General features: G+C 33.2%; 3 protein-coding genes and 1 long non-coding RNA gene across 4 annotated transcripts; 2 read left to right on the forward strand and 2 right to left on the reverse strand.

Moving 5' to 3' along the window:
* Positions 1-1148: 1148 nt before the first annotated feature.
* On the reverse strand, positions 1149-27660 carry LOC111695113 (zinc finger and SCAN domain-containing protein 2). The gene is made up of 12 exons (XM_023464311.1): positions 27489-27660; positions 21193-21314; positions 20776-20875; positions 20176-20379; positions 17938-18150; positions 17412-17536; positions 6812-6941; positions 5382-5503; positions 4779-5003; positions 3462-3568; positions 2732-3003; positions 1149-2161 (listed from the first exon to the last, which is right to left on the reverse strand). The coding sequence occupies exons 1-12, from the start codon at positions 27636-27638 to the stop codon at positions 1829-1831; spliced, it is 2103 nt and encodes a 700-aa protein (XP_023320079.1). The 5' UTR covers positions 27639-27660; the 3' UTR covers positions 1149-1828.
* LOC111695119 (uncharacterized) lies at positions 7725-11030 on the forward strand. Its single transcript, XR_002763779.1, has 4 exons — positions 7725-8732; positions 9509-9581; positions 10605-10684; positions 10990-11030. It is a non-coding gene; the product is annotated as an uncharacterized LOC111695119 (long non-coding RNA).
* Positions 11937-15924, forward strand: LOC111695118 (dopamine N-acetyltransferase). The gene is made up of 5 exons (XM_023464321.1): positions 11937-12077; positions 13997-14119; positions 15125-15220; positions 15641-15715; positions 15853-15924. Exons 1-5 carry the CDS (start codon positions 12027-12029, stop codon positions 15880-15882), a joined length of 375 nt encoding a protein of 124 aa, XP_023320089.1. The 5' UTR covers positions 11937-12026; the 3' UTR covers positions 15883-15924.
* Positions 21314-25322, reverse strand: LOC111695117 (putative transferase CAF17 homolog, mitochondrial). The gene is made up of 8 exons (XM_023464319.1): positions 24755-25322; positions 24235-24307; positions 23805-23958; positions 23546-23680; positions 23280-23445; positions 22768-22829; positions 22023-22095; positions 21314-21603 (listed from the first exon to the last, which is right to left on the reverse strand). Exons 1-8 carry the CDS (start codon positions 24871-24873, stop codon positions 21333-21335), a joined length of 1053 nt encoding a protein of 350 aa, XP_023320087.1. The 5' UTR covers positions 24874-25322; the 3' UTR covers positions 21314-21332.

The following is a 27660-nucleotide window of genomic DNA, read 5'->3' on the forward strand; positions in this document are numbered from 1 at the left end:
TCTTAAATTTAAAATTTGAATTTATCCGCGCCCAACATTTCTTGAGAAAATCTGGCAAATAGTGGATAGTGATTGGTTTAACGGAATTGGGTGTATTCCTGGAAGCTGATTGGTCGAACAGGTTGGTGCTTAACAATTCAAAAGATGTGATTGGTCAAAGATAAAGTTAATCAAATGCGGCTAGTTTAAAAGTCGTCTTCAAGATTCTGAAATTAAAAATTGAAGGTGTAGCTTTCGACCTACGCATATCCGCTATACTCCACTTCGGACCTACACAACATCCGCTATACTAGGCCCCCTAACTGTAGCACTCGGCCCAGATATTGTCTAAGCCTAATCTAACCAATAACCATCAAACAACAGAAAATAAAACAACCGTCGTAGGAGTCGTAGTTTCGATATAAATTGCATAAGATCGGAAAAAGTTTACTAGAGGGAATATTGCGTGTGTAGACGATGTGCAACTTTACCGTAAAAATATATACTAGTTTTTACTAGTACCATTTACTATTTACATCCATGGTTCCCTTCACCATTTACACCCTAGGTTAATCTTTACCATTTTCATCCTTGGTTCCCTTACCATTTCAATTTTTGGTTCCCCTTAACATTTCTATCTTGGTTCCCTTTACCATTTCCATCCTTGGTTACCCTTAACATTTCCATCTTGGTTAATCTTTACTATTTCTATCCATGGTTCCCTTTACCATTTACACCCTAGGTTAATCTTTACCATTTTCATCCTTGGTTCCCTTACCATTTTCTTATTTTTTTTTACGGAGTTTAACATTAGTTTATATATTTATTAATTTTTAATCACTCAATCACAGTTGACAATCAAAAAAATCAGACAAGAAATATTATTTTACAGTGAAATTTGTAACATTTAATTGAAAATCAAAAGCTCAACAAATATTCCGTAAAAAAAGGTTTGGTTAAATATATGAAAATATGATCAGAGTTAAATGTCGAGATCCCAAAATTAAAACAAATAAAGAAATCTGGCACATTCAGCAGCGACTATAAAAGCTCGAATTCCCGGGAAATAATAAGCCTATTAATAACTTTGAATTTTAAACTTTACATAATTATAAAATAAGGTGAAATACGTAGAACGGGTCTTTAAATTATAAGGTTAGTTTGATTGATGACGTAATGATTTTTTGTATTTAAAAACAGATTCTCAAACAAGTTTTCTATCTATCTGTGATGTTACTGGTGAGGGTGCTGTTTATGAGAATAGATGGCTGACCAGTTGGATTGAATCTGGTGGATTAGAGGATGAGAAACTACTGGGGAGGGTGCTGTATATGAGAATACAAGGCTGAACAGTTGGATTGAATCTGGTGGATTCGAGGATGAGAAACTACTGGGGAGGGTGCTGTATATGAGAATACAAGGCTGACCAGTTGGATTGAATCTGGTGGATTCGAGGATGAGAAACTACTGGTGAGGGTGCTGTATATGAGAATACAAGGCTGACCAGTTGGATTGAATCTGGTGGGGTAGAGGATAAGAAACTACAGGGCAGGGTGCTATATATGAGAATACATGGTTGACCAGTTGGATTGTATCTGGTGGAGTAGAGGATGAGAAACTACTGGTGATGGTGCTTTATATGAGAATACATAGCTGACCAGTTGGATTGAATCTGGTGGAGTAGAGGATGAGAAACTACTGGGGAGGGTGCTGTATATGAGAATACAAGGCTGACCAGTTGGATTGTGTCTGGTGGAGTAAAGGATGAGAAACTACTGGGGAGGGTGCTGTATATGAGAATACATGGCTGACCAGTTGGATTGTATCTGGTGGAGTAAAGGATGAGAAACTACTGGGGAGGGTGCTGTATATGAGAATACATGGCTGACCAGTTGGATTGTATCTGGTGGAGTAGAGGATGAGAAACAAACTGTGGATATGGTTGCTGCTGCAGCTGCTGGAGCTGTGGATGAGATGTGACTAGACTGTATCCCTGCTGTTCAGCAGCTCGTTGAGCAGAGCTCACGAGATTGAAGTCAGGAGCTTGAGGGGTATGCGGGGTAAGGGGGGTTTGAGGGGTATCTGCCCTGAGTTGAGGGGTCTGGGGGTAAGCAGGAGTTTGGCTTCTATTCTCCTGATCATCTACAGTACTTCTTCTTCTATACTCCTCCTCTACCTTCACCTTAATAATGTAGACGTTATTTCAAGTGAACTTCCATTTATAGAGTGGCATGTCTGATTCACAATAACTATAAAACCTTTGACCGATAACAAAGTGAAAGAAATATATATTCTAATCCCTTAAAATTGATTATTTCCTATCGTGTTTTACTGTGAAAGTGGCTATGTAGGAAATTGTGGGTATTCAATACTTTTCATAATAAACTCTATGATATTTTCTTCGTTGTTACTGAGCTAATTATGCCTGGTACCCTTGTAAATGGATCAAGTCACTCTTTTAATGTACTTAATATGAATTGATTTAAATTAATTTTTGGTATACACATTCCCCAGAATTACTTTCCTGGGGCAAAAAAGGAACTTAATATTTGCCTAAAACTATAACTTTATACCCCTTTAACTTCGCAAACCTATGATGTTTTATGCTTCAACTTTTTGGCCAAGCAAAATTTATAGTTTGAGATATCAATGGTCTATTACACAGGTTGGAAATAAAAAAGATTAGAAAATTAGAGTTATCGACAATTTGTTAAGTACCTTAGTTAATTAAATCTTATGTAATACTCTATACCTGTTCCTCGTAACTAACATTCCCTCCCTCCTCCTCTTCCTTCGGCTCCGCCTCTAACATCCGCCCTGGCCCTGTTGGTTGGATGTTTACACCCCCGCCCTGAATAACTGCCTTGTCTAGGTCTCCTAAATCTTGTCTCTCCGCCCCCCGCCCCTTATTATTCTGCCGGATTACTGAAGGAATATCCTTGCCGTGAACTCGGAGATGTTTCTTCAGATTTCCGGATTCACAGAAGCCTCGTCCACAGAAGTTACACATATACGGTCTCTCACCTAAACAACAAGTACATGTGAACAGGGGCGTACACAGGAATTTGTCCAAGGGGGTAGCTAGACCCCCATATCCCGCTCCCATGTTTACGCTACTCACTCTCAAGTTTTATTTGAAGCAGGTTAATATTTTTAGCTATATTGCAAATTCGCTAAGTTGCTTTAAACTGTTCAAGAGACATCATTTTCTACTTCCCAGAGATCCAGCTTTAAACAATATTAGTTGAGGTTCAGCCTAAAAACTATTTCTAATAATAAACAGGGACAAATGGTGAAATTTACATGATTTTGTCTAAGACAGATTCTAAATTCTAGAATTTAATTATAAAAAAATATACAACATTGCAGCACACTTTCAATCAAAAAAAGCTCCCCCCACCCTCCCCCTCCTTGAAAATAGCTCAGTTGCGTTGGAAACATATGGAATCGTATAGAAATAACGATATGAATTTTTACCCCACCTGTATGAAGCCTTCTGTGTACAATCATCTTATCCCGCGCAGTAAACGTTTTCCCACAGAACTCGCATCCATATGGCCTAGTATCCGTGTGTATCCGTTCATGTTTTCTTGACATTGGGGTTCATCTAGACATTTTGTGACAAATGTAAGACTTTACTTAAGAGGCAGATTCGATGGACTTTAATATTGTGGCAGATCTAATGGACTTGGATAATGTTTCATACTGATTTTTATGAACTTATATACATTTTGAGCAAGTTTAATGGACCTTAAAGGGAGTGTTCGCGAAAAATGAAAGGGGGTATAGGCTAAATGCGATAAAAAAGCGCTTTTGATCGCTACTAATCTTACTTCTATATGTTGCGTCTATAAGGAGAAAATTGTTAAAGACGTCTCACACCGAATAACTTAGCGGCCATACAAATTGAAAAAATTGCAACATATGACTTAGACCGTAAAAAATCAATTTAACTTTAAACAAATCATTTAGATATTACAACCTATAGTCATCGATTATCTTTCGCCACATTTGTATATAGTTTATATTTTATAATATTTTATTTTTTTAGAAAACGTTTTCAACGGATTTCGAAAATTGTGAGTGGTGTGCGGCATTCTTAGATAGTTGCGCAAGCGACAAGAGAAATAAACAAATAAATTTAAAAATATTATAAAATATAAACTATATACAAATGTGGCGAAAGATAATTGATGAAGGTTGTAATATCTGAATGATTTGTTTGAAATTAAATTGATTTTTTACGGTCTAAGTTGTATGTTGCAATTTTCTCAATTTGTATGGCCGCTAAGTTGTTCGGTGTGAGACGTCTTTAACAATTTTCTCCTTATAGACGCAACAGATAGAAGTAAGATTAGTAGCGATTAAAAGCGCATTTTTATCGCATTAAGTCTCTACCCCCTTTAATACTAATTAATGCAGATTTTATAGATTAGGATACTATTTCTGGTACATTTTAGTCTTAAATACTTTTGCTGCATATTTTATGGACTGATATACTTTAGTAGCAGATTTGCTGAATTGATTCACTATTAGCTGAAAGGTCCGTTTAAAAAAAGAGAAAAAAAATTTTCAGAAAATTTTTTTTATTACATAGATTTGTGGCAGTTTCAATGGACTTAATATACTATTTGTTACAGAATTTATGGGTTTTGATAATATTTGCGAGAGATTTTATGGACAAAGATTTTTGGCAGATTTTAAGTGTCCAAGTGTAGTTCAGGGACAATTTTGGGAGTAATCGGTGCAATTGAAAAGTGGAAAATGATTGGCCAGATTAATCCTAGATGAACCCCTGCCTTAAAAGATCTCTCCGCTGGAAGTTCTTGGGACAATATGAGCACTGGAACGGTCTCTCGTGTGTATGAATGCAACGGATATGGAGAAGAAGTTCTCCCTTCCTCGTGTGACGGGATCCACAGATATCACAAACATACGGTTTCTCTCCTGTATGTGTTCTCCTGTGCTCATCTAGATTTCCTTTCTGACTGAAACTTTTCTCACAAAAATCACAGGAAAAAGGCCTGGAACAAAAATAATAATAATTATTACTAAAAGAAGCTTAACGCATAAGGCCGCAGACCTAAAAACAACCAAGGAAAAAAGTTACAATAAACGTTGGAGGGGCAGTCGTCTTAATTTCAAGTCACCCTTTACTTAAAAAAAGTGTCATGTCCAATTCACACTGGTATCCTTTAAACACTTTAACGAACATTCATAATATCACCGGTAATTTTGAAAGGCCAAAACAGGCCTGGCAGAACACATTTTGGAAATTCCGGGAATAGGAGTATTTTGTGATCATGTTTCAAGAGTTTTAATTGTAAATTGGCGCAAAAACTCATTTCAAATATCAAAGACGATCTACTAGCCGTCTCATATTTCTTACCGACACTTTGTACCTGAGACCGGTGTGAACCCGCATGTGTGATTCCAAATTTGCTTTCTGAGTAAACCTTCTCCCACAGAGATCACAGCAATGTGTATACTTGACATCGTCAGGACCATGGATACGATTATGAACCTAGAAACATAGAAATCATATGGTTAAAAATGGTAAAAAATCAACTCAAGCTTAGGGAAACGGACTTTGAATGAAACCTAAATAATTATTGATCAATATCAGTACCCACCAATCCAACCTAAAGGAAAAGAACCTTAGTGTTTTCTAACATGAAGATCTATTAGATCTAAAAAAGGTTAGGTTAAGATAAGAGGGTGGAGTTGGATGGGGTTAGATGTACATTTTAATCCGTAAAATCGCGGGGGAGTAAAAAAATTTATATTTTTTTTAAAAACTACGGATAATTAGTTTGAATAGTTTCTATGGCATCAGTATTTCTCATACAAATATATAATCATACTCTTAAAGCTTAGCGAAGTGAGTAGTTTACCCCGCTCTACGCGATTATACGCTATTATATCGGCTCCCCGATATTACTCTGTGCAACTCCAACAGCAACTTATTATAAGATCTAATACATTTAAAGATAAGAAAGTTCTTAGATCAGAAAGCTCGTTGGTCGTTTATTCATAATGGACTGTTTTCTCAGGACTCGATCGTCCTTTGTTTTGATAGAAACTCTTAACATAATTAATAATATTATTATCTTTTTCTTATTTTTATGCGAAAATTGATAATTTATTGATTATTTTCAATTATTAACAATGTTAATATTATTAACAATATTAATATTTTTCATTATATTAAATTTTCACAAATTATTGCCGGCGCTTTCAACTATCCTCACGTTTTTTAGTATTTCATTTAGAATAATTTAATAATAATTGTTTTAGAACTTTTCTTGTTTGCAATAATCAAGATCGGAAAAAAGAAAATGTATAAACTGTTTTCATTATTGATTGTGTTCAGCTTGAGTGTAATGTAATTGCTTATAGATTAAATCTTGTACAACAGCTAGGTTTAATCTTGAGGAATGTAACTACAGGGTGATCTATATTACATTGGATTTACGTAAAGCTTTTACAACCGAAAGAAACTGATTACTCTCTTCAAAATCTAATTTCTTTAATCCCTATATCTTTGAAGGTGTCAACTTTTGATTTTTCAAACTATTTACTATGATCTGACAGAATTATTAAATGGAAATATCAAAGAATCAGAAAATTAGTACTTAAGGCAGGGCAAGTTAATTTTCTTTTGAACAAAATACAAAAAACAGGATATTTGCTAGACCATTTTTTTGAGTCAAATGACAAAGATTCTTTCACATAATTTTCAGGCACATCCAAACAAATGATGTAGATCACCCTGATGTGAATGCTTTAATATTAATTTGCTAGTATGAGCTATATTGAGTATATTTTCTACCTTGAGATTTTCTGGAGTTTTGAAAGATTTTTCACAAACTTTACATTTAAAATTCTTCCCTTCTTGATGGACCAGGATATGCCTAGTAGCCAGGTATTTAGGAGGATAGTACTTCTCACACTTGTCACATCTAAACAGAAAACAACATAACAACATAACAACATAACAACATAAAAACATAACAAAATAACAACATAACAACATAACAACCAACAGTTTCAAAAAGAAGGACTCTTCAGAATTTCATATTTGTTTAGTGAGATTCACCTCTGAAGAATGATGAAGAGCATTTATATTATACCCACATGTTAATATATTGAAATATTCCGGTTTGAATTGGTTTGAGCATGTACACTATACATGTACAGTGTACACGTCTTACCATAGTTAACATAGATGAATCGGAACTTTATAGAATGTAGGAGCTATTTTCATTATGTAAAATTTGATCATTATTGCACAATCTATATTCTACTGTAAATATTTACTCTTTGCACAATCTATATTCTACTGTAAATATTTACTCTTTGTACAATCTATATTCTACTTACAGTTAACTCTGTAAATATTATTACTCTTTGTATAATCTATATTCTACTTACAGTTAACTCTGTAAATATTTACTCTTTGTACAATCTATATTCTATTGTAAATATTTACTCTTTGTACAATCTATATTCTACTTACAGTTAACTCTGTAAATATTATTACTCTTTGTATAATCTATATTCTACTTACAGTTAACTCTGTAAATATTAATACTCTTTGTATAATCTATATTCTACTTACAGCTAGCGCTGTAAATAATAATATTCTTTGTACAATCTATTATTTACAATCCATATTCTACTTACAGTTAGCTCTGTAAATAGTAATACTCTTTGTACAATCTATATTCTACTTACAGTTGCTCTGTAAATATTAAAATTCTTTGTACAATCTATATTCTACTTACAGCTAGCTCTGTAAATATTAATATTCTTTGTACAATCTATATTCTACATGGAAACCATTGATTGTTAAAACAAACCAAACTGTGGGAAAGTAGCACTAAGATGACTGTTAAGAGAATAAAAATGAAAAAGAGTTGTATTATGGATAGAATACAATAGCAATGCAAAAAGAAGGATTATATTCTTGATATCTGTCCGAAGGCGTATATATCAACTGGATTTTATAACCCTATAACTTAATCAATCAGAAAGGGTATATTGGGAACCACTTATTTTTAGAAGAAAAACACATATTACCCCCCACCCCCCACACACTGTTCATTTTCAAATATTCCTTAAAAACTGATATTTATAAAATCCATTAGTTCTCTTTCCTCGGTTTCTGCAGTCCTCTCGACATAATGGTATTAAATTCCTTATTTATCCAAGATGAAGAGAACCTAAAACTAGACTTATATCAAGAAACTAGTGAGAGAAAAAGTTGCTTATATTAAATTATGATTGTGAAAAATTCAGGACTAAGTGCAGCCCACCTTCCCCTAACCTAAAATTTTTTACAATGAGACAAAAAAATAATTTTGACAAATATTTTTTTAGATCACACTTTTTCTGATACAACAGATTTCAAATATGTGAATAACTATTGCACATACAGTCTACATTTTGATAGAAAACACTTCACATCGCTCTTTTAAGATTTTTCATCCACATTTTTAACTTAACAGTGCCAATAAACTCAGTAATGTTTTTGAATTATTTATAATAAAACGGAATAAGTTTGTTTCTAATTGTTAGATAAGTTCTACAGAAGATGATTTATTGTTTAGTTCAAGTGTATAATATTCCCTTCCCTCTCGGATAGATAGAGGATAGAGGACGTATAGATAGAGGATGAGAGGATGGGTGGTAGGAGGAGCGTAACCTTGATCCATTCTTCTCTCAACCATGGGAGCTGTTGCTTCAAGAACGTAAGTTAAATGATTATAAAGTCATTTCTAAATATGATTGACGGATTGTCAAGTTGTCAACGGTGACAGAGTATTGAATATTTACAATTGGTCTAATTCTACTTCGACCAGGTTTTAATAACGGGAATCCGCTAGACAGTTTTTTAAATAATGCAGTGGACGCAATTCATAAATAATAGAAGATATCCATCTTAATAATAATATTTATTTTCAAAGCCATTGGTAGCTTCGATTTAACTTAATTAATTATATCCTAGACTATTTTAAGCTGGTCCAACTGATCTAATTATTGTCTAGGCTATCAGTAGCTGGTCCAACTGAACTTATCATTGTCTAGGCTATCTGTAGCTGGTCCAACTGAACTAATCATTGTCTAGACTATCTGTAGCTGGTCCAACTGAACTAATCATTGTCTAGACTATCTGTAGCTGGTTCAACTGAACTAATTATTTACTAGGCTATCTGTAGCTGGTTTAACTGAACTGATTCCTGACTGAGCTATCTGTAGCTGGCTAAACTGAACCAATTATTGTCTAGGCTATCTGCAGCTGATTCAACAGAACAATTATTGCCTAGTCTTTTAGTAGTTGATTCAACTGAACCGATTATTGCCTAGGCTCTCTGTAGCTAGTTCAACTGAACCAAATATCGCCTAGGCTATCTGTAGCTGGTTTAACTGAACTGATTATTGACTAGGCTATCTGTAGCTGGTTCAACTGAACCAAATATTGACTAAGCTATCTGTAGCTAGTTCAAATGAACCAAATATTGCCTAGGCTATCTGTAGCTGGTCCAACGGATCTGTCTGACGTAATTTTTAGAATAGTAGATCAATCTCGATACACAGAGGTAAAAAATATCTATTTTTATATTTTTTTTCAGTGTTTCGGATCCGTATCATTTTGATGCGGATCCGGATCCGCGGATCCGCATCCATGATGATGGATCCGGATCCTGACTCTGATACGGATCCGGATCCGAGGTAACTTTTGATTCTGTGAATCGGATTTTCCCTATTAAATGTTATGCAAGGTTATAATTTATAAACTATATTTATTATATATTCCGAAATGTAATCCTAAAGTTAAAAATGTCGTCATTACTATTATATAAATGTAAACATTAAATTATTATAAAGATAATTTTGAAAAATTTTCGTCATGTAAATAATACATTTACGAACCATTTTGATTTATTTATTCCATGGTTTTGGTTAATTTTTGGCGCTACCCGGATCCATATCAACGTTTCCTGATCCGGATCCGGATCCGACCAAATGATACGGATCCGACCGGATCCGGATCCGGATCCGAAACGCTGTTTTTTTTTAGTAAAAAAAATCTACGGATATTTTCTCACCAGTTTTCTTTTAACTAAATATTCATAATCTGAACTATTATTCTTTTTCTTGATATTAGTTCTCGCAGTTCTATCTTGGTTAATTATAAATGCTCTGTATCGATGCCTCCCGGAAGTATATAAATATATAAAAATTCTTTTAGTGAAAATGTACTGTTTTGTACTTACGATCTCTTTTTGGTTAATCATATAATTTTTATACATTCGCTGAACACATGGAAAGATCCCTGGCTAATTTGCCTTGTTGTATGCATACTAATGCATCGGTCTCTATGTCGTCTATTACTGAATTTACTTAACTTTAAATTAAAAAATCCAAAAAATGTTTCATTTATTAAATATTTACGATTTTTGTATAAATAAATGTTGCAAACCAATTGTGATTAATAATTGTAAACAATTTCTTGTATATTTGCATAGACCCAATGAAGATTTAAATAATAATAAAGTTCTCGCAATTAAGATCACTATAATTTCCTGATCAATTAATTTATAATGAGGACAAATATCTAGGTTCTTGATCTACTATATGCTAACTTCCATACTGATGAACCAATGTCTAGAGCACTCAATATATTTGATGGAAAACACAGGTATTTAATTTGATTTTATCGAAATTGCCAATTTAATACCTTATCATAAAATATCTAATATATATAGTAAATATAAGCGGCGAAAATGTAGGTTGGAATGCTTGTATGTTTGTTACATACAGCAGGACAAATCATTACAATAAAAAATTTTATATTTAATAATTATTAATAAATATAATTATATTTGGTAATAATATAAGATGTCTAAGTTATCCCTCAAATAAACTGCGGCAAAGCTAATTCTAAATAAATCTTAAAGCCAACATTGTAGTATTTAATAAACTTTTAAAATATGTTTGATTTAGAATTCCTGAAGCAGATGAATATACTCTGATGGCGTTGAAGGTAAAGTGTAAACTTTTCTATTTAAAAATAAAACATTCAATTCCTTTAGGGGAGATAAGTTGAACCTTTTCTTAAAGATATTAAAACAACAAATACAGATCCTGGCTTTTCAATTTTCAAAAATTCGCACAGCTCAGGGGCGTACTAAAGGGGAGGAGTTTTACAATGGCTGTGCCCCCCCCCCCACGTTGAAAAGTATCAAATATGATTTCCAAGGTGGGAAAAAAGGTTGAAGGGCGTATACAGCAATAAATCTAGGGGGGGGGGGGGAATATGTGCGAAGCGGCACAAAAAAATTTAACTGTAAATTCAAAACATTTGGCTTCTTGGATAGTTTAAAGGTACATATACAGTCCAGTTACCTTACAAGTACTACTTTATCTCTCCTTTAAACAAAACTAGCAGAAAAAACAGCAAACTAATTTTTTTAATGTTCTTCAACTCTTTAGTTTCAGATTTTAAAAGTGTAATAGCTCTGAGTTCTGGGGGGGGGCACTGCCCCCCCCTTGTAAACGCCCTTGAAACCCATCCACCCTCTCGACAAATTTCGGTATATGCCCCTGAAGTTACCTTAACAAAATTTATCAAATGCAACACTATTAAGGTATCTGTTAACTGTATATACAATACAATACAAAGAGTAAAATTAAAAATCCTTTAAGAAAATGTTTGTAATCCTGAAATTGCTACCTCCTTAAACCAAATCTAGAACTGAAAGTTACTTCTATGCATTATGTAAATGAGGTTTTAGATATTTTAAAATGTTTTTCTGAATTGCTTTCATTTATTTTATTTTATTTTAAAAGCTTGAATTAAAACAACCAAGTTTTATGTAATATCTAGCCATCCCTTATGTTCTTTCCACGGGAAATATTAAAAATTCAGGATGAAGTTGAAGAAAAATCTCCCAACAATCCCTTTATCCCTGTATCCGCCCCTGACTGGAAAATATGAATAAAAATACTTTTCTAGAGGGAAGGATAAGTTCCGGCATATAATGGGCATAATGGCGGATCTACATCAGAGAGCAGGAGATGTTTTTCAACAGGTATTTTTCAATACCTGTTTGCGCCCTTATTACTAAAAATAATTTTTGACTAAATATACTGATCCACCATTTTTCTTTGTAAATAAAGAAAATTTAATGAGATGATTTACTCCAAAATTTAAAAATTTCGACTGGCCATAAACCTACCCTGTAGTATTGTGAATTAATATTTGGGCCGAATCGGTTCAGACGTTTAAAGACAAGGCAAATATGTCGATTACATTGCTAATGGATTGTAATTTAAAAAGGCAACACTTCAATTGGAAATAAAAAATGTTAAAAATATTGCTCTGGATTCGGATAAAGGTTCTCATCTTTTATCCTATGTTTTTGTCGAGCAATAAATTAATTCTAGAAAGTTCGTGTGTGTGTGAAAGTCTTAATGTTTTCCTGCTCTATCTCATTCAACCAAGAATCTCATTATATTCCTCGAATCCTCTTCTCTTTATAAAGATTAAGAAATCCTTCCTAGTACAACATTAAATCAATCCATATATTTAGAAAGTCAGAGACATATTTTAAAGTCCGACATATTATATCCCTTCAAAACAAATAGATTAAGACAACTGAAATATTTTATTTTAATCTTCATAGTTCAAATATTTAGAAAGCTAATTTTCATTTGTTAATAAATCATTTCATTTCTTGTAGAAAATTCATTACTTCAAAAACCAAACAAATATTGTTTTAAAAAACATAAAAAAACTCACTACTCTCTCAAAAAAAATGTAATAAAATTAATTACGTAATGAATGTGAACCTTCTGTTCAGGGGCGTACGAGGGGGGGGCCGCGCCCCCCCGCCCCCCTCTACGCGTGCCCCCCNGAGCTCTCTACTGAAAAAAATCATTGAAATGTTTGTGCAAGCAAATCCCAGAAAATTGTAGCTTAAAAGATTTGGTTAAAATTTAGATTGAGTAAATTCTATCTAAAAATTTCAGAAGAAATTTCGTTTATTCATAAAAATATAATTTTTAATGATGCTGTGATTATTGATTTAGTTAGCTGTGATGGAGTTTAGTGATAAATTTATAAAGTCAAAAAGTTAGTTTTTCAAGCAAAGGAATAATTTTTAGACTCTAAGGTTAGTAACACCCAAAAAAGTAGTCTTTTTGGTGTATTTTTATGGTGAACAAAATATGTACAGGTGGGAGAGGGGGGGCAAAAAAATTTAAAAAAGGTATTAATATTTTTTCAAAAAAGGGGTTTTTAAGGGGGGGGAACCAATGTTGCCAAGGGGGGGGACCAAAAATTTTTTTTGCGCGCGTAAGCGCGCAAATTGTGCCCCCCCCTAAACAAAAGCCATCGTACGCCCCTGCTTCTGTTCCCTTTTGATACAAGAGCGTAAAATTTTAAATTTCCTAACTATACAGAAATGTCATCAAATATCATATATAAAATTCTTTAAAAATATCATAAAAAATAATTATTTTATGAAGCTAAAAAAGAAAAAGATATTTTTAAAAAAGAAAAAGATATTTTTAAAAAAGAAAAATATATTTTTCTTTTTTGTAATGGATGCATCGTTAAAAATAACAAGATCGTGATAAATTCCCAATATATGTAATTTAGGACGTGAGAAACATCAGAATTTAATTTTTATCTTCCTTAAAATATTATACTTTTGTCCAAAAAACCGTACGTTTTTATTTCATCATGTTTTCTATATCAGAAATGCACAAGTCAATTAAAATTGAAATTTATAAATAAAATAAAAACCTAATTGATAGCTCATGCATTCTTGATCTAACAAAGCTTTTAAAAGTAATGTTGTGAATCATGGACATAACACTATTAGTAAAAGGAGAGTCATTTGAAATTGCGTCTACATTTTAAAGTTAATTTAAGATCAGTTTTGGCATTTAAACTACATGATATTCTATATGTATTTATATACTTCAATAAACTTCGTATTTTCAGATGGAAACTGACATTATCTTCGACATCAAGATGGTGGCTACGGATAAACTGAACCGGAAATGCGGACTCGGAACAGATTTGCTCCGACGATCCGTTCAACTAGCGCAAAGTCTTGGATATAAGGCAAAATAACTTTTTGATTGAACCTAATGATTATTTATAATCTATATCATCAACTATTTTGGATTAATGAGGAGGGACTGTAAGAATAATTTATAAAAAATTTATTTTTTTCAAACTGGATTTCTGAACAAATTACTTGTGGATTTCTGAATCAGAAACAGTGAAGGAAATCGGTAGACTGAAACAAGTTTCAAAATACAAAAAAGACGATGTTGTTCTGAGAAAAAAAACGAAAAGAAAAGAAGAAGAAAAATAAATAGTTTCTGTTTCACGTCTTAGATATAAGGCAAAGTTTTCTAGTTTTAGAACAGAAAATAACAACTTTTATCTCTAGTTTCAGAATCGATTATTAGTTGTTTTTATCTTACGAAAACATTCAGCTGAGGGCGTAAGAAGTGTAAATGTGACAAACACTGAACTAAAATTTACTTGGGTCTTCAGTCAAATCTTTAAGTGTTGCGAATTTCGGTGTCAAAGATGATTTCCATCTTGTGCAAATCTAAGGTTTGATTTAATTCCTCTTCCAATTCCCGGCCCTGATGGGCAAACTTTTAACCTTGCACTATAATTTTGATTTAGGGATCAAGCATTTATCCTCAAATCTATAAGTCCCAGATAGAATATTGAGATCAAGCGTTCAAAATAACATATCTACAAAAATTCCGACCTCTGATAAGAGATAATTAAAATCTACAAAATATGTTTTCTAAATACCAGCTGAAACATTGCTTTGGATTAATTATCCAAAGTTGTATTAAAAAATCCCAACTATCTATATATAATAAAGCTCTTCGCTCATATATATATATGTTAGATATGGCTGGCCATACGGCTGGGCGAATTGGCTAAATTTTTGAGGGGAACTCGTGGTGGGTACCCCTGGGGCTCACGTTGGCTAAAAAGTCGAAATTATTTTCTTCAAAATTTCAAATCGATTTTTTTCACAGTTTTTCAAATTCAACGGGCAATGCCAAGCACTCGGCAAGTTAGTTTAAAAATTTTTAGGCGATAAAGACGGAAGCAACGGGACTTTATTCGAGAAAAGCGTTTGAAAGACTTGGATTTATCGTAGTAGCTGAATTCCTCTACGCTGAGTATGAGGTAAGAAAAAGCATAAAAATTTCAAAAAAGTAAAAAATTATCATTTTTTGAAAAATGACAATGAATATAGTTTTTTTTTCAAAGGAAATGAACATTTAACACGAATTCTTACGTACTTTTCTGGTGTTTCTCAGAAGTCCTGGTGGGACCTTTAAGAGGATTCTAATTTAGAAAATTCATGTCTACACTGTTAAGTTGCAAAGATATAGGGATTAGAAAATTTAAGTTTGAGGCGAGTGTTCAGTTCCCAGTTCTCGCAACAAGTGGTAGGGTTGTGCTTCTTAAAAACGTATTCCCCCCCCCCCCCCCCACCTTTCCCACCACACAGTTATTATGATTATGTTTTATATAAATATATATATGTTTAATAAATATATTAATATACTTATATATGTTTAACAAATATATTAATATATGAAGGTTGATGGAGAACTGATTTTCGAGAAGATTAAGAATCATCGTGGAACAGTTTTCATGTTAAAAAGGCTTTCAGAGGTAAGATAAAAACCAATACAAAAATAAAAAACATTTTTTTCAAGAAAAAATAAGAAATTTTATAATTCAGACATGTTAAAGCTAAAAATCCAAAATTATTAAAATAAAATGATGATAAAAAAAAAACAATGTTTTAGGTTACTGTGACAAGGGCAGTCGAAATCTAATTTGGTTTTCAGATATTTGTAAAATAAATTCTCATCTTTTTATATAAAATTCAAATCAGAGCTTGGAGCTTTTGAGTGCAATGCATTTAAGCTGAAGAACCTACACTTCTTGACTGATTACAAACTTTTAAATTAAGTTGAACTAAACAGATTTGTACAAATTCAGACAAATATTTGAAGGGTTTATATTTTAAAAAGTCTGTGGCCGAATTTAAAGAATTTGAGCGGCGGTTTAAATTTAAGCCGCGGCTTAAATATGGTTGGTTCCACTTAAAATTGTATCAAATGTTTCCAAGATTTAAGCCGGCGCTTAATTTAAACCGGGTTTTGGCAGATTTAAACCGCGGCTCAAATTCTTTAAATTCCATCTCTGATCTCTAATTTGTTGAATGTCCGAGCTTGGACCAATACAAATCCGACATGGAGAAAAGTTTCGAGATATTTCTCAGATTCAATAGTTTATTGCAAAATAGAAATTTTACTCTTAAATTCTGGAAAATATATTTAAGTTTTATTTCTAAAATCATTTTTTGATAATTTTGTACACAATTTTACTCTTCAATGTTTGGTATTTTTCGGTGTAATGTGATGTTTTGATGTATAAATAAACTAAAATAAATGTTTAAAATAGGTTTTTTCTTTCATAAATGATTTTACCATTGACACAAAATCGATTTTTCATCCATTCTGAAAATTAGCAGCTGTATTCTGCAGCACCCTCATGTGTTTAAAAAATAAGCATAACTCAGCATTAGGAAAACTAGATCAATCATAATTTCTAATGTTACGTTTTTAACAAAATAATACTAGAATATTAAGATTATCTATGGTTGACTGGCAAAATATGGAAAATAAAGTACCCAACCCAATAAATACATTCAGAACTGTATGTTTGTAAATTGGATAAATGTATTTGTATCTTATTTTAATTTTTTTATCATATATATTCACTTTACGTCATGAAATCAGAACTTTTGGGTAAAAAATTCTTAAACCGCAATATCCAATGTGGACACTTAATTGATTTGAGGATCAATGCTTGATCCCTAAATAAAAGTGACCATCACTGGACATCAAAGAGAAATTAAATTAATCTGTAGATCTGCATACGATGTGATCAATGCTAGATCCTGAGATTCACAACATAAAACTTCTGACTTAGGTTTATGTTGTAATGTATTTTAGTATCTATGTTAGTATCTATCTAGGAGTTATATCTTAAAGTATGTATTTCTGTTTGCTGAACTATTATGTATGTTTATTGTTTAGTATCTACAGTTGGACCCATAAAACTGTAGAATATGAAGACGAATGTTAGACTCAAGTTATGATTTTAAATAGTCAAGTCCAATAAACAGGAAAAAACAAATTTACACTTAACAAATTTAATTTCAAGCTGTTAGTAAAATTATTTGCTTTTAAACATCATCAAATTCACGTATGATGCTGTCTTCCTATTCCACAATTTGTTTAGGGCTAACTGCTTGTATTTGCGAGTTCTTTAATTGTATTGAACCAAATTCTCTTACTTTTGAAGCTGGTTTGCTTGAATTTGATGATTTCGTCGATGTTTCTTTATTTCAGTGACAATCGTCGACGAATATTCACATGCCTCCCAGTCACAACGGTACATGATCGTCTGGTTAGGATGTGCCTGGAAAAAATATGTTATGAAACTTTTGATAACTAGTTTAGCATTGTGTAGTGTGCATAAAGTTAAACTGATTCCCAGATTTTCTCACAACGAAAATTGAGATATTTCTAGAATAATTTTTGCAAAATTAAATCAACCTTGCTTTGGTTGCTGGACAAACATTGAATACGATTACCCATAATACATGCGTTTGGCAGGAAAATTAAATTAAAGCTTTTGGGGATTCAAATGTCTCTTTATCACGAAGGTCTTTAGAAAAAGTGAAAAATTCATGTCATAAATGGTTATTTGAAGTTAAGAGAGAAAATGAAGAGAAGAAATATTAAGGCGAAAAGTATGATTTTATTGAAATAAAATAATGAATCTATTTTTATTTTTATTTATATTAAAAAACCTTTGACCTTGGTCCAATGATCAATATTCTCCTGGTGCGAGGAGGATTTAAGCCCGCACTCTACGCAGATCTTAAGCGGAGGAGGTACCAGAGATCTGAATCCGTCCTTAACCCTTCTCGGCCTCTCCTCGTCCTCCTCCTCCTGGTTCTCCTCCTTGTAGCTGATCTCACCTCGCTTCCGAGGCCGTCCTCTTTTCCGTTTACTGGATCCGGACACATCCTGATTTTTTAGAAATTATTTCGATATATTTAAAGGGACTGTAGACGTATTGTATGTGACCTTTCATTTCCAGTGGCATGTCTTATTAACAACAGTACCCTATAAACCTCTGTCTAAGTAACAGTAAGGGAAGATATTGTCGGTTTTCTATCTAAATAATCTTTTTATATCTTTTTATAATTTGCTCTATGTAGCGGAAGCAAAAATGCACAAGCCACTTTTAAAGGGAAACCACAATCAAATATATTTTAGCCAGACGAAAAAGGATATCTCATTAATCCTTGATCGGTTTAAAGGTTGCCGTTGTGAATCAGGGCTGCCACTCTAAGAATTGAGGGTCACTTCAAATAACGTATTCAGTCCCTTTCGAGTTGAAATCATCTAATCAACTGTGAAGGGATATGTTGTTATAAAAAGCTGAATGATATTTTTTTTTAAATAAATCATTCACGAGATTTATCTTTTTTATGAAAAACTAAGAATTCCCCAATTTTCAAAATTACGAATTCACCGTTCAAATCGCTCAAAGATGTTGCTCAGTCCTCTCCTGGACCAGAGATAGGTTAAAAAAAGCTCATGAAAAAGTAACTTCAGATCTTGAAAGGTGAAGTTATTGAGCTTTTAAAACCATTGAGTTAAAAATGGTATCTATTCCTTATTATACTAACAAATTTTCAGAGTACTTTTATTGGTATTTTGGTACATTGTTACTAATTTTTTATTTGAGCAGAATTAGATTAGTTTCTTTATCCTTCGCAATGTTAGTTGTACTGCTGATACAAAGAAGGTAAAATATGTTTTGGAAACTAGAGAACGAGATCTTTCAGTTTGATTCAGATCATGTAAACCATAGAATTTGTCCTATAACCACGGAGGTTTTCATTTAACCATGGAGTTTTTCATTCAAACCATGAAGTTTATTATCCCAACCATAGAGTTTTTATTTAAAACTTGGAGTTAATACCTGAATAAAAATACTAAATTGGGTTCTCTTCATACCTGGATCTAAATTTCTGACACACGTTTTTTGAATAAATTTAGTTTTCAGGCGAAAATTTCTTATTTTGCAATAATGATCAGTGTCAAACTGAAAGAACTCTTTCTGTATGTTACAAAACATATTTTACCTTCTTTGTATCAGCAGTACAACTAACATGGCGAAGGATAAAGAAACTAATTAAATTCTGCTCAAATAAAAAATTAGTAACAATGTACCAAAATACCGATAAAAGTACTCTGAAAATTTGTTAGTATAATAAGGAATAGATACCATTTTTAACTCAATGGTTTTAAAAGCTCAATAATTTCACCTTTTAAGATCTGTAGTTACTTTTTCATGAGCTTTTTTTAAAAACCCGTCTCTGGTCCAGGAGAGGACTGAGGGCTGAGATGTTCAATTATCATTTGTTTTCTACAAAATACAGTTTAAACCTTATTGTTCAATGTAGATAGATTTATAGGGACCAGAGATTATTAAACATTTTGACTCTCAGCTACACTTTTGAGCGATAGATTAGGAGTTATGATAGATTAGGAGTTATGATATATATATGATAGGAGTTATAATAATAATAATAATAATGTATATTTCAAACTAGTTTACAGGTTAAATGATAACAGTATATGTACAAGTTATGGTCATGGAATAAAATCAGTGATATATTACATATTTACAATTACAGACACTAGTTTGCGGACTAGAAAGTCTTCAGACTGTATAAACTAGCCCAAAAAATGTTCTCATTTGTTCTTTTTTAGACTGTACTATTGAGCGATGAGATATACCAGATACTTGTGCATGGTGGTTAGCGACTCCTTGAATACAGAGACAGAGTGGAGTAAATTAAAATAATGAATACTTTTAGTTTTGGAGTTATGGATTAGGAGTTATGATAGATTAGGAGTTATGATAGATTAGGAGTTATGATAGATTAGGAGTTAGATAGATTAGGAGTTATGATAGATTAGGAGTTATGATGATAAATTTTAAATTTTAAAGTTCTAGAATATCTTCGGCCATATTACCTTGCTATAATCGTCCAACAATTCGTCCAGAAAGTGTCGGACCTGCTCCTTGTCTTCCTTCAGCTCGACATCACAGACCTCCCTGGGCTCAGCCTTTACCACGTTCTCCACGCTACTTTTCTTCTCGTCGTCTTGTTCTCCTTCATCTTCATCATTATCTTCTACTTCTTCTTCCTCGTAATCTTCAAGCTCATCATCTTCCTCCTGTTTTCATAAATCATTATTTTATTATTATTTTGTAATCGCAAGCCCCCTACCCCCGATGCTACCTTCTCCCGGATGGGCTATTTATCTCGAAATACAGGGACCAAGGGGTGTAAAAACTGTAGAATTTCAACTTCAACAAATTTATCTTACTTCTAGGGTAACAATAAATTTTTCAAAAAAAGCTTTTTACTTCTAATCCGGATATTATTATCATTTTGAAAATTTTGATAATTTTGATTAGTTATAATGTTTTCATTTTAATCGCCCCAAAATAAAATGAAATGAAAAAAAATAGGGAGGTCCAATCCCTGAAGTGTTTAAACCAAATCTGTTATCGGCCTTGTTTGCAACATAAATAAAAAATGTTTCCGATTTTTCTATATTTTTGTTTACCTCTGTTTTAGCAGCGCATAGAGCTGGGTTAGCATAATTTCTCACAAACTGTAACATCTGATCTTCAAAACTAATCCGGATATTTGGACCCTCCTCCTCTCTGCAATAAAAAAAATGAAAAACTAAATAAAATTTTGGGAAAAATAATTTAACATTTGTCAAACATTACTTACGAAGAACATAAACTTAAAGAGACATTCATTTCCAAAGACCGATCTTTTATATATATATTTTCGTGTATGTAAATTTGGATTTGTAGCAATAGCATAAGGAACATAAGGAAATGAAATTTCCAAGACCTCAATGTGGAGCTCATAAACTTACAAAAAATTTTATTTCTGTTAAAAAATTTGATAAATTAAAAAATTGTAATATTTGTCGCATGGTAATCTTTCTTCTATTTTGTAATACACAGACCTGAGTATGCTGAGCAGTTTAACTGTGGTATTATAAATCTGCTCAAAGAATTGTCGACAAAACTCGAGTTTGCCCTGACACAGTGTACACATTCCCTTCGGTAAATCATCGTCGGCTCGAATCTGAAAATATATATCTGATTAATTTGATCCCTTCTTTTCATCCTTCTCCTGCGGCCACCAAACCGGTTTCCAGACGGAAACGGAAACTTCCCCGCACTTCAACGAGGCGGATGAAAAAGCTTCGGCCAACCTAACCATAGCTAAGCCGTGCTTTCCCTCAGTTTTGCGAATTTTTCCAACATTTTTCCCAGATTCGTTGACAATGGTTGAGTCTAGTTCTATGTTGTGGTCCTCAGTTCCAAATTTTATCGGAAGGATTCGTTTACGAATTATTCCTGTATGATGGGTTCTAGAGCAAAGAAACTTATTGAAAACATTTCTCGCTTAATTTTTCGACTTAAAATAAATTTTCCTTTTAATTTAAAGGACTAAAACAAATAAAATAAAAAACTAAAATAAATAAAATAAATAAAATAAATAAAACGTTAAGTAAAGTGACCTTTATCTAAGAAGTTCAAGCTCAATTCAAAACAGTACCCAATAAACATTTATTAAATCAAAGATAGATCTTAAAGACAACCTTGGTTTTCTGAAATTGCGGTTTCTATATTACAATGGCATGCAGATTTATGCAGCAGAGACAAATTAAATTTAAGGTCATTTTAGATGACGTCGATAGTACCTTGAAGTGAGGACAGAAAAAATATGCCTCCTTTTGGGGGAAAAAAAAAAATAAATAAAAAAAAATATATTTATTAAATTTCTTTCCTAGCGGTTAACTCCTGTCCAATATAGCATCCTTTGTGAAAATTAACCCCGTGGAGATAATCAAGGTTATATTCTACAAAACCAGTCAAATCTCACCCAGGGGTCAATGGGGGATATTTTTCATACGTTAATCGGCTGATTCAGGGGTATATATTTTCTGAAAAAATAATGTCCCCCCCCCTCCCATTTATAAGTATGTTCTTTTATGGGGTATTTTTGGCTGAATTGGAGGATATAAATAAATTAGTTGGTAAAAAGTATAAAAAAGGGCAAGGGGGAAATTCCCTGTTTTTGTCCAATTTTTAATTAATCCCCCCCCCCCCCNGGGGGGGGGTTGAAAATATATATCCCTGGGCTAATTTATCGTTACATTAGACAAAAAAGCAGAAAATTTCTTTAAAACAAACTCAGGTTCCATTTATTTGCGGAGGGGACCCCGGGAGCATATATTATTAATTAGAAGTCTAAATCAGCAAAAACAATTGAGTTGAATGGGTGCTGCCTTTCAAAGTTTTTTCCAAAAGTTTAGATTAAAAGCAGTGGCAATTTTGTAATATATACACTTGAAGAAATGTCATTGGAAAAGTTGGTACATAAAACATATTGAATTTTGCAAATTAGACCAGAAACCTTAATAAACATCCAATAATTTCGATGAATATGATGAATACACATAACAAATAAAAAATAAACATTAAAACAAAATAAATAATCAATATTTGGATGAACTGATTTCTATTGGTTCCTAAAGGTAATGCTTTGGTCGGAGGAATATCTCCTGAACCCTCAGTAACTCCCACTACGCATCTTTACAACATTTTAACAATCAATTCTATATTCGGTATTAAGAGAAAATTGGACGCTGAAATCAAGGAATAAATAAGATGAATAAATAAAAGAAATAATTAAAAAGTACATAATAAATAAATGAGTAAAGAAATAAATGAGTAAAGAAATAAATGACTGAAGAAATAAATGACAAAATGACAAAAAAAATAAATGAAAGGATGAATTAAAAAAAGAATTAATATGAATGAACAAACTCTAATTATCTAACCCGTGTATTTTTGTAACCTGTAAACCTTTGATATCTTTAAACTTTGAATGCTGCAATATAGAGTTTCAAAAAGCAAAGATTTACATTAGAAGAGGAAGATAAAAGTTTGATGCGAATATAGTTCCTTAAAGACAGAATAGATAAACCGAAACATTAATTATAAATAAAAAATTTAATTGATAAAGGAAATGTTGGGGGACCTCTGTATATTATAATCTAAGACAGTTCCCTGCTCCAGGCTGAAGTTAAGGTTTGACTCCGGGTGGTCCGGTCCTATGTATCTATATCCAAGCAGGTCAACCCGTGGGTCAGGAAAGCAGATTGATGTAGGGTTGGATACAGGAGGTAACACTGAGTTTCGTACACCTTTACGTCGGGAGATAATTATTCTTATTCCTCCATTAATCGATTTTCTGTATTTTAACTTTTTCTTAACTTTCTTTTTAATAATAAAGATCTTCCGTTCCTCCGTCACAAAATGTTGAACCAAGATGAGAACTCCGGGTTTGAAGATTAGATTCCGTTCGAACTTTCAGGTCCTCATGAAACACTGAGTAAACCTTGAGTTCCGAGACCGGTTCAATCGCAATCTTTCTCCGGACTAGAAGAAAAATGTAATTTAGATCTATCTGTTTTCGGAGGGGGTTAGTTATCTTTTTGTTGTTCGAGGCTTCTATTTGGCGTGAAGCTAAGTCCAATATTCTAGATCAAAACAATAAACATACCGCGGTACATGGAGAGATGTTTGATCACGTTCTTACTCATTGCCTGGTCAACTTCTAGGAAGAACTGGTTGGGTTCGAAACCCGGAGAAATGATTGAATCAAATAGAACCCGTCCTGCAGAATTGAGGAACATGCAGTACATACTCGGATACTCCTTTTAATCAATCAATAACACCGTTAGCATTTAAATTTTCTAACTATGGTCCTCGACATTTTGTTTAAAAACAATTTGCTTACTCAATGCGGGAAAATAAAGTATTTTGGGAGTATATAATTAATTATTTTTATATTTCCCGCAAGGCTTGGAAAATCATTAATTCAACATTAAAAGATTTTAAATATTTTTTTTAAATCATTGGTTATGTGAAACCATATCCAATCATAAAAATCAAAATTTCTTTGAAAAATGTGTTATTTAACGGATTAAGACCTTGTCTACTAGACCATTAATATCATTAGTTACTAGGCCTTGAAGTAGGCCTGCAGACTCAGCTCCCTCAATTCTAGATAATATCCAGAATTTTAACCAAATTCACGGCGTTACGGTTTGAAAAACTTGCAAATTTTACTAACAAACTAAATTTTAAAATATACATTTTTAATTTAGAAAATGATTCAGAACAAAACTTTAATATCAATATAAAATATTTCTACCTTAAGAGGTCTTTAAAAAAATCAATAAATATTTTTCAGTTTTCAAATCTAAATCTTAAAGTTTTCATTTTCTGAGAGTATAATTAAGGCAAGGAGAGTTTGATTGTATTACAAGCATTAGGACAGCTGAGAAATTAGTTCTGATTTGAACCATGAGACAGGGTAGGAAATCATGGGCAGTAGGGCCCTGCCTGGGCTATCTGTGATATGTTGAAAGAAAACAGTGAACAGCCCATTTCCCAGTAATGTACAGTAATTTTTTTGATAATCATTACTTGGTTAGAATTTGAACTCTCCTAATTAAAGATCTATTTGTGAGATGAACTGATTTCCACTTGACCGAGTCTGAATATAATCTGAAGTGTAAATATATATTGGTCGCCAGACGAGGCAGTTTACTCCGAATACAAAACATTCTCCACTCTGAAATAGTGTACAAGAATTCGACCACAATTATGTAATTGGTAACTTATGTACATATCTACATGCTACAGTATCACAATGTTGTACAAAACACAAGGTTGGCAATTTTTCAATTCAGGGTTTATAACCGAACTGTCATGTTTTCGTCATTCTAGAATGTAACTCATTATAGAACTTTCATTAAAAAATGTTCTTGCTTTTCCTAATTAATAACCTTTTGGGCCTTAAATTCTTCGTTTTTTATCCTTAAAATATTTTGGGTTAAAAATTAACAATGAACATCTATGTACAAAGACTTTTCTTGTCTTGACTACAAACACAGCCTAGAAAACATTAGATAGATATAAAACTCAAGAATTAAACAACAGGAAACAAAACAAATCCAAAAAAATTTAACAAATGTCAAACCCTTTTCTTTGGCAAACTTTGTCACATAAATCAATACTTATTTTATTTATCAAATAAGTTTTAATCCAGTGGTTAATATTATGAATAAAATTAAAGCTTTTTTTTTACAATACAATAAGGAAAAACTTCTTTTCAAAAGTTGTAACATAAAACGATGGACAAAACCAGACTTTAATTTATAAATCTTGTAAATTTATTTAAATAAGCATGAAGTCTCGGACATTTTTTTTATTTTTTGTCAAATCTTATTCCAGCAAAAAATTTCTAGAAATTAAGATTATTGACTTTTTTCCTGATGGAAATCTTAACTCTTAATATCCAAAAAATAATTTTACAAAATGGTCTTCGAAGTTTTCCCAATAGGGGAATCATATTTTGTATTTTTGAACCCTAAAGTTCATGCTTCAATGTGATTTTTATCATAAAACTTTAAAAACAATTGATTTAAATTTAATTTGATGAGATCAAGTACAACCAAAATACAAAAACAATCAATTCAACAAAAATGTCAAAAAGTTGGTAAATCACAACTGGCGAGGTTAAGTCATGTAAAAATAATTAAATGGCAGACGATCGGCCGCCCCGACAGTATTTCCGAGATGTAATACTTCTTAATCGTTCTTCTCATGATCACCATCTTCATCCTCCTCCTCATCTGCATCCATGATATCTGCACAGCATATTGAATAGAAAATAAGGGAGAGGAACCCCATGGGAAGTCCAATGAGAAGCGCGGTGAGGACAGGATTCCCACGCCACATATCACTTAACGAGGTTTTGGCCTCGAAATATGCTCTGTAGAGTCTAACTGCCCAGCCACTGCCTCCGTAGCTAGGAGCCTCCCCGGAAACAATGGAGTCGAGGAACAGTTCTACAGCCTCGGATGTGAGGTGTCTAGGTTCATCCTGAGGGATGTGATGCTGGAAGGAGGTAGAGTTGATCACCAGTAGTCCTGGGATCTCCAGGGTCTCCATTGCCACGGAGTTGGCCAACTCTGGAGTTCCCGTCCAACCAAATTGGAACCTCTCGTGATACTTCTCCGGGTTGTTCTCAACAATACCCTTGATCATAGTTCTAAATTCATCCATCTCCGGAGTGATCTTGTCGATCTTATTCTCCTCAAGCACGGCGATCACGATCAGCTTTCTTGTCGATAAGATATTTCCAAACTTTCCCCTTGTAATCTTCACGAATATTGGAAACCGTTCAGCAGTAATCCACATGGATAAGGAGGAATTTTCAATCGTCAGCTCCGGGTCGACAGGTTCGGCCGATACTAAAGTTTCGTCGTCCGACGATCTGGCAACTCTTTCTAACTCCGGGGGTCCCTGATACGGGAAGTATTGATTATCCTTGTAAATGTATATTCCAGGATCCTTTTCAATCTTAATGTGTTTCGTCATAAACTGAACCGAAGCAGAATACATAAACTCATGACTGTGATAGTGTCGGGCGTTTAGAAAGTACTCGTCCCAGAGACTAGAAGCCGGACGACCGACGTAAATGAAAAATAGTTCACTTCTCTTTTTGGCCTCGTCTAGGTCTTGATCCGAGGTTATATCTTTCACTGGAGGCCCCATCATCCTCAATGCGAAGGCTACAATATCCTCTCTGCTCCGATCTCCTTCATAAACATACGTATCCTCTCCTTTTAAAAACATTATGGTCGGAAATCCGCGAACATTGAACTCTGTAGAAACCGCGGAAAACCGTGTACAGTCAACTCGGCCAACTCGAATAGGAAAATCGACCAAAGACTGTGAAACATGTTTCCAAATAGGCTCCAGCTTCTTACAATGCCCGCACCACGGGGCATAAAACTGCATCAACCACATTCCCTCCTTTCTTAAAGGCAGAAACCGGTCACTTAGCTCCAGTACCTTACCCATCCCCTGGACTTCCTGCAGCCCTCCGGTCAAGAGCAACAAACCAATCAACGACCAACCCAGCAACATTTTAGTTAATTAAACCTAAACCTTCATTCAGTAGGAATCTGAAATAATTCAAGCGATTTACAAAGTGAAATGATAGAATTAAAAGATCGATAATTAATCCTGACTGGACGATCATGTAAGGTTTCTGGTCTAAGTTTCAGCTGCATCTGTTTGTGTTTATACTCTGAAGTTGGATACAGGGTGTGGTGCCAACATGGCCATATTTTTAATACATTTTCAGACCTTATTATCTTATCCGACTTACCAGTACAGGCAGACATTTTGAGATCTTTTCAGGCAGGCAAATTTCCTGGCCCTTTTCCGAGAATATCTCGACCCCATCCTCAGTGGGGGAGGCACAAAGCCGGCAAATCAAAGGAACTTTTATATCCCCTGAATCACCCAGCTCCGACATTTTGTACTGAACTGAGGGCCTA

This window comes from Eurytemora carolleeae, unplaced genomic scaffold (genome assembly GCF_000591075.1).
Source record: "Eurytemora carolleeae unplaced genomic scaffold, Eaff_2.0 scaffold212, whole genome shotgun sequence".
Classification (NCBI taxonomy): Eukaryota; Metazoa; Arthropoda; class Copepoda; order Calanoida; family Temoridae; genus Eurytemora; species Eurytemora carolleeae.

What these genes read in the sequence shown, in the direction of transcription:
- LOC111695118 (XM_023464321.1), top strand. Translation starts at nt 12,027, where the DNA reads ATGGGCATAATGGCGGATCTACATCAGAGAGCAGGAGATGTTTTTCAA. An exon ending in CAGGAGATGTTTTTCAACAG is followed by an intron (nt 12,078 to 13,996) that starts GTATTTTTCAAT and finishes TCGTATTTTCAG; the next exon opens with ATGGAAACTGACATTATCTT. An exon ending in CGCAAAGTCTTGGATATAAG is followed by an intron (nt 14,120 to 15,124) that starts GCAAAATAACTT and finishes AAAAATTTTTAG; the next exon opens with GCGATAAAGACGGAAGCAAC.
- LOC111695117 (XM_023464319.1), bottom strand. Translation starts at nt 24,873, where the DNA reads ATGTTTTGTATTCGGAGTAAACTGCCTCGTCTGGCGACCAATATATAT. An exon ending in GACCAAAGCATTACCTTTAG is followed by an intron (nt 22,096 to 22,767) that starts GAACCAATAGAA and finishes CTGGTTTTGTAG; the next exon opens with AATATAACCTTGATTATCTC. An exon ending in GGACAGGAGTTAACCGCTAG is followed by an intron (nt 21,604 to 22,022) that starts GAAAGAAATTTA and finishes TCTTTGCTCTAG; the next exon opens with AACCCATCATACAGGAATAA.
- LOC111695113 (XM_023464311.1), bottom strand. Translation starts at nt 27,638, where the DNA reads ATGTCGGAGCTGGGTGATTCAGGGGATATAAAAGTTCCTTTGATTTGC. An exon ending in TATGCGCTGCTAAAACAGAG is followed by an intron (nt 20,380 to 20,775) that starts GTAAACAAAAAT and finishes TTATGAAAACAG; the next exon opens with GAGGAAGATGATGAGCTTGA. An exon ending in CAGCGGAGAGATCTTTTAAG is followed by an intron (nt 3,569 to 4,778) that starts GCAGGGGTTCAT and finishes CCCAATGTCAAG; the next exon opens with AAAACATGAACGGATACACA.